General features: G+C 41.3%; 1 protein-coding gene across 6 annotated transcripts in view; it reads right to left on the reverse strand.

The window, feature by feature from the left end:
• Positions 1-4536: 4536 nt before the first annotated feature.
• Positions 4537-13269, reverse strand: part of FAM13B (family with sequence similarity 13 member B) — a 44894-nt gene continuing 36161 nt past the window's right edge. For 2 of the 6 annotated variants that reach the window (XM_018081041.2, XM_029962959.1), the window contains 8 exons: positions 12985-13066; positions 12501-12730; positions 12058-12141; positions 11172-11267; positions 8852-8935; positions 8583-8755; positions 8071-8172; positions 4537-6939 (listed from right to left, as the gene is read on the reverse strand). In XM_018081041.2, coding sequence (XP_017936530.1) covers positions 6816-6939; positions 8071-8172; positions 8583-8755; positions 8852-8935; positions 11172-11267; positions 12058-12141; positions 12501-12730; positions 12985-13066 — 975 coding nt within the window. In that variant the 3' untranslated portion in view covers positions 4537-6815. The remainder of the gene's footprint in view (positions 6940-8070; positions 8173-8582; positions 8756-8851; positions 8936-11171; positions 11268-12057; positions 12142-12500; positions 12731-12984; positions 13067-13269) is intronic. The other 4 variants (XM_029962962.1, XM_029962960.1, XM_029962961.1 and 1 more) reach the window with 3 other exon arrangements.

Raw genomic sequence — 13269 nt, forward strand, 5'->3', positions numbered from 1 at the left:
GCTGATGCCCAGGTCTATCCAGACTTCTATTTCCTTGCATCCTGGTAAGTCCTTTACAACAACATGTTGTGAACATGCTGTCAACATCATCTTTCCTCAGATAAAAGCATTGGCTTGTGTTCCCTTCCTTTGTACTCAGGAATCACAGTGTTTCTCAAGCACAGCATAAATGCTCACTTTTACCTTTTCATGGGTGAGTTGCAAAGGTGAAGCTAAAAGGGAGAATCCTGTTTATAAGATGCCAGAAGAGTTTAAAATTACCTTGTCCTCATAAACACGGGTCACACAAATTCCAAGCTCAACTTAAAAAAAAAAAATCTTGCCTGTGGGCAGCTGTTTCCTTTGGAGCAGCTGGGAAACCACCCTGGCCAAACAGCCTCCTCAAACTCAGCCTTATCCTAGACCCAGTATTAGGCAGGTATGACCTGTACAGGCAGCCTGGCTGTAATAGTTGTAGCCAGAAGTTATGAAAATTTTTTAAGAGCAGGGGAAGGCAGAATGTGTCTGAACTTCATTCAGAGTGGCTCCATGAAAGGACACCCAATTTAATGGCATTCTTACTTATAAATAGATCTGCTGATCTCTGGACAGAGAGTGAAAACTTCTCTAAAATTAGAGTCTACCTTTGTTCCTAACCAGGTGCTCTTGGGGCCAAACCAGTGGAGGCAGTGCTAAAGAAAAGGTGGGTTTTATTCTTTCCTATGTTCTTAGAAACTGCTGACTGTATTTTAGAAGTTGCAGAATACAAAAGGAGTCACAGTTGTCCCCACTGTTACTTACAAAAGCCATTTCTCCACAGGATACTATTTTTAACACCGTAGCAATAATAAAAGCTAGACTTATAAATAAAGAAAAATCACTAATTATGCCCCAAAAGTCAAATGGGAGCTTGCTCAGGCCCAGATCACACACTGAACAGCAGAGTGAGACCAGTAAGTTTTAGCAATGGTATAAAGTTGTGAGCTGGGCATTTGCCCAAATGTTAAACAGAAACAGATGTATGAAAAACAAACGAGTTTCACAGCAATCTATTGGGTCACAGGCTACATCTGCAGCAAGAAGAAAGATTACTGCAGCTTCTCCTTGCTTTACAAAAAGTTTTTCAGCAGTCTCTGGTAGTTCTGTAGCCAGGGTAAGTCTGTGCAAGTACTTCTACAAAAAATTTTTTACAAAATTACTTCTACAAGAAGAAAGGGAAAAGCCCCCAGGCTGGCTGTAAACATCACTGCACAACAATGCCTGCCATCCCTCTTGGCTCTGAAAAGAACTGTGTATTTCTGTATCCTGACCTTTTGCAAGGGCCAGAAGGAAAATCCACATTTTAATCAGATGGAGAACACTTTTTCTCCGCAGAGCTGCCCACCTCTTTTCCTGCAGGAGAGATTGTGCTCCTGGTGTCCCAGTCAGCTGTGCTGGCTTTGTCTGGGGTTTTTTATCCTTTTTTTTTTTTTTAACCTCTCTGGTGTTCAATAGAGCCCTTTGGAGTTATCAAAGCTACAGGAAGGGAAAGAGCTCAGTCACAGCTCAGAGCTACATCTCCACTGCAGAAATTCCAGCAGAAAGTGTGTGGGAGTCTGTTCTTGCAGATGATCTTCCCACTCCCAGGCAGTTGCAGCCGTAGGTGAAACCCTCACCAGTGACAACCTGAGAGGCAGAAGATCTACACAAAGTCAGTGATTTTAAGATATTTTAGGTGCTTTTATACCAGCTGACAACAGCTGCCCTCAGGGAGGGAAGAATTTAGTAGAGGGACTTGTAAGGAAAATTAGTCAAGAGTGAGGTGGGACAATAATTTAAAATATTGTCACTCTTCCAGCACATCTTGTGGCTGCCCAGGGAGGGGGACAGAGACTGTAAGACCCTGTGCTTGTGAAGCATTTCAGGACTCAGACCCTTGGCAGCTGATGGATGAGCAGAGGAAGTTTGCAAATGCAAGTTTGAGGGCAGTGCCACCTCAAGGCTTCGTGGCTGTGTTTGTGTGTTCTGGGCTCTCCAGGCTCACAGGTCCATTGGGGAACAAACATCACTAAAACAAAGCTCAGGGAAATGCTGAAAAGCATTCACGAGGTGAAGGATGCTTCAGGCAGGAGGGTACAGCAAAATGTGTGAGCTCAGCTGGTAACAGAGACTGTTCACGCAGGTTAAACAAAACCAAAGTCCTCCCTCCCTGGTTTTTTTTTCTATTTCTGGATAAGAACAGCAGGACTGTTAATAAAGGTATAAAACACTGTTGGTTCTGTGTCTTTTCTCTGAACATTTCAGGTGCTGCTTTTACTCTCAGAACTGCCCAGCCCTGCAAATGCCTGGATGACATTTATTCCTCTGCCTTGTTTTGGGGCTGCTGTGAGACACAGCTGTATGACCAGAACAGCAGATCCCGAGCACTGGCAGCATCCTGGGTGTGCTCCAAACCCTCCTCTCTGTAGCCAGTGATCCCTCCATCCACACACAGTCCCACACAGGGATCATCAGCCCTCACTTTCCCTGACTGCTTCCTTCGGTGGTGCATCAGCTGCCAAGGTTAACGCTTATTTCTGCACAATTCCCGTCCCAGACACCTGTTACCTTCAGAGAAAACAAGAATGAAGTTACGCTTTCGGGAAAAATCCCAAACCTCTTTTCCTTGGACCATGTAGTCCCAGGTGGAGGCACCAGAGGGCGCTTCGCTTCACCCTTGAGCCGGCCGGAATTCCCAGAACATCCCTTTCGTTCCTAAATCCATCTACACCCGTTGCCCGAGGGACAAGGTGCTATGAGAAAACCCGGGGTTCAGCACTGGGATGCAGCACTCCCTGCACCCACAGTCCCTGCCCCGGGGGAGTTCTGCTGCTGCACAGCTCGGCTTGTGCATGACACACCATCCCCAGCCCCCAGGGCATCCTAAATCCTAGATAAGTCCTACAAGTTCTGTTTTAAAGCCCTGGTCCTGCAAAGCACTATCACACTACTACACAGTGTCTGGTCTCCTTGTGCCAAATGCCATTGTGGAGGAGCAGAGTCACAGAGAAGGGAGCAGACAGGTATTCCAGGGACCCAGGAGGATTTCTCCAGCCCAGCAGCACAGGGTACCCCTGTCAGGGTTCACTGATATTGTACTTTGGTCTCCTGGCCAAGCCGAGCCAAGCCACCCACTCTCTTCTCAAGGGACTGGTTTAAAATAAAACCCTTCTTCCCTTCACTTCCAAAGGGGTCTGGTTGCCATGCAGTACCCCAGGACACTTGTCCCAGAAAACAGGTCACTGATGACATGTTTATCTTGATTACTCAACAGCCTGAGAGCCCGGAAAGCAGGTGTGTGGCACCTCAGGCATGTCCAACCTTCCCTCCTCCTGGCAGCCCCTCTCCTACCAGGAGCCTCAAAATCTTTAGACAGTTACTCACCCAGAACTTCCCAAAAGAGCTTTCAGACACCCCTTAACCTCTCCCGCCCTCCTTACAGCCTGCCTGGCTTTTCCCTGCAAGCTCCATGCCCTGTGTTAACAAAGTGGCTCAGGCAAACCTGTTTGAAGAGGTCAAGCTTGGAATACTTTAGATTTGCACCATCTCAGAACTGGTTCTTCAGAAAAAAAAGATTTGTCCCAGTATCCCTGAGCTTTTTGCACCCTCAAAAACATGCTTCTTCCCCATTTTGACCAGTGGTGTTCAACATTATTATTTTTCTCATTAAAACCTTCCTAGTTCAATGCACATGGATTTGCAGCAGTTCCCACTACACCACTATTGGAGGGAATTTTGTTTTCACATTAGCATGCTGATCACAGAAAATTTCTTTGAATAATAACAGAATTAAGGAAAAATGGGGGATTGTAGAGCAGATCAGTAGAAACCTTGTTCATTCTTCACGTCAAATGTTCTTAGAGTTTGTATTTCCCCCTCATTTTCAGAGAAAGGCCACGTGAACAGAGAGCAGGTTATTCTGTCCAAAGAACATGCCCAAGGCTGCTTCCACCTCCTCCCCCTCACTCGCTCCCTCAACTTCCCTCAACTTCCTGGTATTTCCTTATTCCCATTTACCTGCAGGGCCACACAGCCACAGAGTCTTCACCTTCAGTTCTTCATCCCCTGACAGGCCTGAGGCTGAAGAAAGGTGGATTCTCACAGAATTCAACACAAGAGTCAGTTCGAAGGACCTTGAACACTTCTCATATACAAACTCACAACAATCTGCTGTGAAATAAAGTCTGGTTGAGAGGAAAAGCATCCTCTGGTGTGTTCAGCAGCGTGTGCAGCCAGTGTTTTCTGGCCACAAACAGCAGTAACTGCTGTGATACTGACTTCAAGGCTGGGAGATCATTATGGATACAAAGACACAATCAAACATGCTCAGCTGAAGGTGCATTAATTAGCCCAGTAATGGCTGATTCAGCTCTCAGCCCCATCTACTCCCAAACTGCAGCTGCTGGGGCAGGAAGGAGCAAGACTCCTGGTTTCTCCTGCATCATTCCCAGCAGGAACTGAAGCCCACACGGCACCACGAGCCCAGCTGCCAGTTCAGATGGCAGCGGAGGAGAAAGCATGATGAGAAACAAAGATATATGACAATAAAGGTTAAGGTACTTTTATTATAAAAGTCTATACAATGAGCACCAGACATAGCAATGCAATTATATCTGGTTTAGTTATATATATTTCATATCTATATATCCATATAGATATATAGGTTTTGCTTTTACCAAAGTAAAACTGTTATATCACAAAATGCCTAGTTCTACCATTTATTTATTGCTCAACAAGGATGGCACAAAACACACTCAGCATTAACTGTTGCCATGCTTATCTACTATACTGAATAAACAGCCAAACACTGCATAACAAACACAAAGCAGCTGTTAATTCTGAATTGGAACCAGTCTGATCACTCACTCACTTATAAAAATATTGGAATCATATAGATTTAAGCATTATAAAGGAGGAATATATTATTTAAAACATTTAAATAGTGCATATTGACATTTTGCATGTGGTATATAAAACACAAACATTCATGTACAACACTATACAGTACACATTAGTTTCAATGTTTGGATACACCCGTGTCTGCAGACTGATAGAAAAGGAACTGAAGTGTACATTGCACAATGGAACTGAATAAAATTGGTAAATGGTCTCAAGACTAGTTTAACCTCATAATTCTCTAAGGTCCCAGATCACTTTGCAGGTTAAAAAAAAAAAAAAAAAAAAGAAAATAAAAAAGGCATACCACCAGTGCTCAATAGTTTTAGTGCTTTTTTTTTTCTGAATTCCAGAATTACATGCCTACAAGCAGAGTAAAACAAACCAAGGAGTATCCTACAGTACACAAATGAAATCTGAGCACTAAAAATCCTACTTGCAACCTATTTCATATGCTTCATGACAGCACAGCAAGTCTCTGAGGTTACATGCGAGCCATTTCTTACGTCGTGAGAAAGTTCGTTTTTGGTCTTTCATAAAGCGGAGTGAATTCATAGCTATGTTGATACCAGCCAGTCATAAAAACATGCAGTTGAGAGGAGGTGCATGCAAAACGTGGCCACAATCAAACTGATACACTGAAGAAAAAAAAAAAATAAATAAAAACTGAGAAAGCACCAGCTGAAAATGAACATTTTGATTTTGCCAGCTCGGAAACGGCCGCGTGTGGCTGCTGCAGAGCGTAAAGCCAGTAGCTAAATCATCATTCAGCACAGCAGATGTGATACTCAGAACATTATTTAGTTTCAACTCTGAAGCTAAATCATGCAAGGCCCATAAACTGTGTTGCTTACATCGTAAGGGTTAGATAACTTGTTTTTATTCTCCAACTGTAAAACAAAACCGTGATAAACAGCAGTAATCTTTGCACTCCCGACCGACGCTCAGCCTGTGGTGCGTGTTAACTACACTGATTTTAGCCCTTGACACCATACTTATTTCAGGTACAGTGGGATTTTAACTGTCCTAAGCCAGCTCCTTTCTGCTGGAGCTACACCAGTGCGAGTGCCATCAGATTTCCCATACAGCAAAGTGTTCTCTGTGTTCCTCAAATCTTCCGAGAGCGGAGGTGCGTTATCCAATTCAGCCAAAACACTACGTCACCACTGGGTGATAAACAACAACCAGGAAAAAAAAAAAAAGAAAAGATCAAAGGAACACCAGTAACATAAGTCCTGTAGGCAGCATGTGATTGAACTTTTCAGTTTTCCAAGTTTTAAAAGCCACTAAGCAAAGGTCACTTTCTGGTTCGTCCACTGTCATCTTTACCAAGGAGGAAATGTGACCGTTAATGAGCAAAATCCATAGATGTTAATTATTACTGTGAATAGGTGCAATTTAGAATATCAAAACCTAAAGTTGTTCCACAGCAGTCCTTTGAAAGGAATTTCAGTCTGTTTAAGTGTCCCAGGAATAAGAGCTGTACCTTTAATTTGCTGATTTTTTTTCCTCCCCCCTGTAATAAAAAAATAGGCAAGAGGAGTAGTTCAGTGTAGCATTATGGTAATTAAGAATTTCTTCAATAATGCAAAAAGTTGGTAATAACAAAAGTCTCAAAGTTCTTGAATGCTAAAGTAAAAAAAAAAAAAAGCTATGGTTGTTTTGGAACAAGATGGATGCATCTGGAATACAAAGCTTTGATGGAAACTGTGTTTGCTAAAGTTGGATAGAGCAGTCTCAGAAACCTTACTTTCTCTCTGGACAGGACCTGCTTACCCTTCAAACATGTCCTAGTGGCACCACAATAAAGTGCACAAACTGGATTCTTTCAACAGTGCATGACACATGAACACAAGCACCCAACAAGTACAGGGGTAGTATATGGAAACACCATGTTACTCAACAGGTTGGAGGAATAGCATTTAAATGGATTTTGAAGAATCTTGTTTGCTGATAAGGACTTCCAACAGCCTCAGCTTGGCTTTGATTTTCTTGTACTCCCTGTACTCGTCAAGCATTGGGACCCGATCTTCTTTCTGTACGTTCCTGGAAAAAGAAGCACAGCAGAATTTCAACTAAACCCTCCATCCTGCAGCAAGGCAGACACAAAAGCATTTTTGTCATGAAATGAAAACACTTTTGGCAGCTTGTTTACCAATAATAGACACTAAAATATATTTTAGTTCATTGCCATCACCTAAAAAAGTGAATTGTAAACCCAGCAGCATTTATTCAGCACAAGTGCTGCAGCATTGTGTGCTAATTGTTGTCTAAAGCTCTTCTGGGGTTTTTATTAACAGGATATGAAGGCTTTGATTTCAGATTCTGTGTACAGATTACAGAAAAATACAAATAAATTTAAGTCATTTTTATTGTATGTAGAATGACCCACAAATTGACAGCAGGGAATTATTCTTATTTAAGACTGGGGTATAATGAATTAATCCAATAATCTTATTAACCTCATTATTTGCCATTGAAGTCAAAAGGAGTTAAGTGCCAAATTCAGTAAGTGCACAGTGAAGCCACATTACTGGAATTTGTGTGACCAATGGTCCAAGAGTTTGTAGTTTAAGAGAAATACTGGAGAAAGGATAGTTAAGTGAGAACACTGCCAGTCAAGTGACTGACCTCTTAGGAGTGTTGTTAGTTTTCTTCATGAGGTGAGACACCTCAAAAATTGGGCAGCAATTCAATCCAATTCATGACAACATATATTCAAATGAGAAGCCTAAAATAACTAAGCAATACAAAGAAGAATAAAAATTATATAACCCTTTTTGGTAAAGCAAATATCCACTGTCAGGACTGACCTACTGGAACAAGGGAAAAATAGACAAATTTACCTGCCCTATGTTAAAAAAAAGGATGAGGGGTTTTTTAATATAAAAATGTAAGTATTTGTAAGTATTTTTAAATGCTAATTATTTTTAAATGGAAAAATCTCACTTTTCCCATTTTAATTACTGTGCTTTACAGACTGCAACAGAGGAAGCAAAATCCAGGAGCAGGCTTCCTCCACTGTTAAAAATACACGAAGTTATCTCCTTCAGGAGATTATTCATAGCAAAGATCAAAACAGATCAGATTCCATTTGGCAACATCCATAGAGGAAAAAAAAATACTTGGCTGCATCATGAGGTTGCTGCCCAGCATCTGGTTTTGTGCTAAACAAACCTTCCATTCTGCTGATAAAACTCCTCTTCAAATTCTCGTAATGTCTTACGTAGCTTCTTTTTCTCAGCTCTGGCTTTCCACAGTTGCTCCAATAATTCAGGCCTAAAAATTGCAAGAGAAAGAAAAATACTGTTGGCCATACAATAGAATTTAAACTCCTCAAAAACAGTTGAGCTAGCTGCACTAATAATTCATGTGTCTGGCTCAGAAGGAACATGCTGTCTGTCTGATGGTGAAATATTGAGATCAAACTGCTATTAACCAGCAGTTAATGAAGGGGTAAAATTTTCTGCTGTCTACACAGCTCAAGGCTGAAGAAGGTTTAGAAGATACTAAACAATTCACTGAATACAAAAAGAGCTTAAGACATGTCAGAGCAAAGAACACTCTTCTAAATCCAAACATTTCCTGAGAAACGCTGAACATGTCACTCCCTTCCACCCAGCATCACAGATTTGGTACCATGACTGTCAGTACAATAATTGCAGCTCTTAAAATTAAATCCTCCATACATGGAAGCAGCTCGGGTGCTGGACAGCCTCAGGTCCCGGGTCAGCTTCTCTTGACCATCTTCAACATCAGACTCAGAGTTTTCAACTGGGCTTAGAACGGGCTGGGTTTGGGCAGCAGTTTTTAAGATATCATTCAGATCTGAAGACAAACCATCACTTTCCTCCTCTTCTTCCTGAAGGTCAAAGCAGAAGTTCAACATAAATATGACGTACTTCAATTTCCTTTTACAAGTGCTGGGAAGTATTTTTTAAAAGAGCACTGGACATACCTTAATTTCTTCAAAAAAATGGGCAGTTTCACCTTCAATAATGGGCTGTAACATCTGCCCCCGCCTCTTGGTTGATGGTGACCCCTGCAAAAATGGAAGTTTGTTTCATTACGTGCAATTAGACGTCAAAAGCTGTTTGAAGTCACAATTTTATTCAAATCACCCAATACCTAAAAGTATTTCCTCTTTTAGATGAATAAGACTGCAAACGTACTTACAAAAGCACAAACAAAATAACCACACAACCCAAAAAGCTCAGGTGCCCAAGGTATCCTTGACATAGAAGTAAATCTTGAAGCTTATTATCTATGCAAAAATACTCTTCTTTGGACTTAAAAAGCACTCGCTCTCTCCATGTTTTGTAGAAGATCCATAAAGCACAGTGACATCTCTGAATTTCATATTTACTCTTGTTCCTCCCAAAGCACACCTCAGTTACTCAAGGCCAGAGCTGGTTTTTATCTCCTGCCAGGCATACACTGGGAATAATACTGCCAGGTTCTTTTTCCAGACCACTCTGAAGCCTGGCAGTTGGAAGTGTGATGTTAGAGATATCTCTTGCCACCTCAGAGACAAAATCCTTTGAAGTCCAGCCTGAGCCAGGTGCCCCTGTGCTGTGCAGGTGTCCCTGTGAGCTGCCTATTGCACACATGCCACAATGCTCTGCTCATCTCTTATCCCTGGACAGCAGGAGTAAATCCAACAGATGGACTCTGAACAGGAGAAAGGTGGAACATAAAAGCCACACAGACAATGACCTGTCACAAGACTTTAGTTCACGAAAGGTAAAGAGTTTCCTGCTTCTCTGGATGTTTCCATACAGCCTTCAGTGTTGTAGAACCACAATACCATAGGAGATATCTCATGGAATCAACTGTCATATAAACCAAAAAATATATTCTTGAAATACCTGGCACTGAATACACCATACACCTACCTAGAACTACCACTGAACAACCCTTGGAAATGAGAGAGCTCCCCATATCTCTTATAGGTTTCAAAAGGCCTGTGAAAAATATTTTACAGATGTCGCCTACAGCACAGACTAGGAATCATGTTACCAAGGTCTCTTCTGGTGGGCTATCACCCACCCCTTTATTTCACAGCCAAAAAAAATAAAAGAACAATTATGATATAGTCATAAGGCTATCCAGAATGTAAAATGCATCTCAGCTCAAGAGTCAGATTTTTGAGGTGAGAGGTGGGATAAAGCTCAACCAGTCAAGGGCACCAGCAAAAACCTTCTGACTCACCAGTTACTGAGAAATGCATTGGTGTTTAAGAGCAACCTGTGTTTATGGAGTTCAAAAAGGGATACTGATATAAAAGCCCTTCAACTTAAATATGACTGTGATGCAAATCATGTTTTTCTTTAAAAGTAGCCACCAAAAAAAAAAAAAGTATGCGCAAGAAAGTCAAGGTCTTGAACTGATCCCTTTATCTCAAAGTACTTGGCTTAAAGGGGAGAGCTAAGAAATGTCAGTGACAATGTAAACAGCAGATTAAGTTCCTGCTGAGTAAGCCCAGCTACTCAGAGAACTGTCTGTATGCAAAGAGATTGTCTCACATCAGCTATGCAGTTCCCTTCCTTCCAAAAGGGTCAATAGCCAACATCAAAACAGGCATTCTGCAAGTCTGGGTCAGGATGCAAGGTTTGCTCAGAGCTCACACACAACAAAGCCAGCTGGCTGTCACTCCCCAGCTGTTTTACAGGTACCATAAACAAGGTTACAACAATTTCCTTGCACAGTATGAAAACTTTTCTTCCTTATCTCTCGCAAGACCACAGAGAGAGGAAAGAAAAGAAGAGAGAGCACTGCAATTCAGGAGGAAATGAAGTGAAAACACAATGAAAAAGCACAGATGTCGTACAGATGCTGCAGGCGCTGGTAACACCTCTCACTCTGGGGAAGCATGAAGGAATGAAATGGTTCTGATGGCCATCCTGTCACTCATGCCTCTGCTGACAGGAACCTGCACTGCAACTGGTGTTACTATTCTGGGCAGGACTAAAAGTACAGTATGTGCTGTGCATCCATACCTAGCACAGAGACTTGGGAATGTCTCAGCCACAGCAAGTTAGCACAGCTCGCTTAGTTCCACCGAGAACCATTTACTTCCCAGGAGCCACCAAGGTCACAGACAGCTTGGAACTGCTCTGTTCTCAGCAGTAAATCAAATGCCTCAAGTACAATGACAACATGGTCTTATATCTTCCACAAGAAAGATGTTTTAGGGCACACTGTTACTGGCTCTTCTAAATGCAGCCTAGCAGTTCAGGAGTGGGAAAATAAACAGAAATAGCATTTGTTTTACTCACAAGAATAGGAGTAATGCTTGCTCTAGTTAACATTTGTTTTACAAGTCTGTATCTGTCATAAAGTGGCTTCACAATATGTCTTTCTTCTCTAGTAACCTAAAGGCAGAGAAACCACAGAATTAATTATACCAGTCACTAAATAATAGACAAGCAAACACAAAGCAGTGTGCTTCTCCTGCCAGGCCACGTACATTCCAAATGGGAACATAAAACTACCTCAAACTGTGTGTATGGACTGGGGTTTATGCAAATAAATGGGAAAAAGGGGCTGCTTTTTCATTCTCTCTTTTCTCACTTGCATTTTTCAGGAAAAAGACTTAAACTCTTCCTAAAAGTCAGGGGAGCTTCAGAAGAAGCAAACCCTGTTTTTAAATATCTATGGAAAAGAGGCAAAAAAGGGACCAAGAACTGAGGGAAAAAATGTGTGCCTGGCAATGATGATGGTTCTACAGAAATGACAAGGGAAAAAAGAAAAAGATGAAACTGTAGAAAGAGGGGTGGGAACTGCCTTTTCTGTTTTTTTGTGAAATCCAGAAAAACAATTCTGGCTTTTTCCCAGGAAATTCGATAATCTTGTTTATTTTTAAGATGTCTCTTTGCCTCACAGACATATAAGGCATCAAATAACACCAATCACTTTGCAAACTCCGATAACCTGATGATTTGTGAAGAAGGGGCCTATTAATACATACTTTTTTCTTTTTTTAGAAGTCAATGCAGTAAGTTCCTCGGATGCCAACATGGAGGCCAATAGATACCTTTGTGTTTTGGAGAAGGAAAAAGAAGAACCCCCACACCAGCATTAAATTCTGGTCTTAACTACTGCACAAGAGTTACTGTTGTCTACACATACAATAAGAGAGTTTGAAGTAAAACCAAGTATTACCGGCCGTCCATGTTGGCTTTCATAATACAAGAGGCTTTTCTGGAGAGATGTTTTCTCTTCTACCAAATGGTCCTTTGTCATTTTCTATCAAGAATAATTAACATTTAATCAAACACAAGTCACTTTAACTGCTTTTCTACATTACCAGCTACACAGATGCCTCAGCTAAACTTAGCTTAGTTAATACCACACATCCCACCTTCATCCACCTAAATATTGTCAGCACATACTTGTAAATATTTTGATAAAGAGTGAGCAAGGAAAATGTGGTTCATCTTGATAATTTCCCCACAGAGCCTGAGAAAGTATGGCCTGGCAAAGGGTTGCTAGAGAGAGGCATCATTTTGCTGATAAAATGGTATCTGAAGTGTCTGACAGGGCTCTATTTCCCTCTCTTATTCTCTTGGAAAGAGCCTATCCCATAACCACAACCTCCTGCTTACTTTTATATCTTCTGGCAAACATCTCTCCACTCGTTTTTCCTTTAATCTTTTCAAGATGAGTTCCAGTGTAGCCTCCTTGGTGGGCTTCTTCTCCTTCTGCACAACCCGCATCTCATCTTCATTTTCTTCATCCTCTTGGTCAAGAGAGGAACCAAAGCTTTTTGGAAGAGTGTTACTTCGTGGACGTGGTTGAGGTATGAATTCTCCTTCTGAGCTCCTCTGTTTTGCATCTGGAAAGGAGAAAAATTGCTCAATTCAAAGGTTTAAAAGAAGTAACACTCTAGGTTCGTTTAACTGCAAATACAGGAGCACAGCAATTTGCCAAGGCAAAGTTTGTCTCCTAATGAACTAAAGCCACAAGAATCATTTGATTTTTGAATAGTTCAGAATGTGGAAATGAAACATTTTTTAGAGTCCTGTGGAATTTTACTGAATGACTTAGCTGTTTCAGTTGTAAAAAACCAGAAACTGTAGCATCTCTTACCTTTTATTTGCTTTCTCAATTTGGTAAGTTCAGTCATCCACTTTAAAACTTTTGGATTGGCTGCAATATCACTATAGGAGGGCTGAAAAAATACAAATAAACTACATTTTAGAACAAATACACTAAATCTTGTTTATAAACACTTCTTTCAAGATTTGCTAATATTTGACAGTGAATGTGACCAGATGCCACTCAGTATCAGGTCAGATCTCAGTGCCAACATAAGGGAAAACACTTGTGAAACTAAAACTGAAGCAATATCAGAAGTTGAACCACAGAGTGGTA

This window comes from Manacus vitellinus, unplaced genomic scaffold (genome assembly GCF_001715985.3).
Source record: "Manacus vitellinus isolate BGI_N305 unplaced genomic scaffold, ASM171598v3 scaffold_51_pilon, whole genome shotgun sequence".
NCBI classification, from domain to species: Eukaryota; Metazoa; Chordata; class Aves; order Passeriformes; family Pipridae; genus Manacus; species Manacus vitellinus.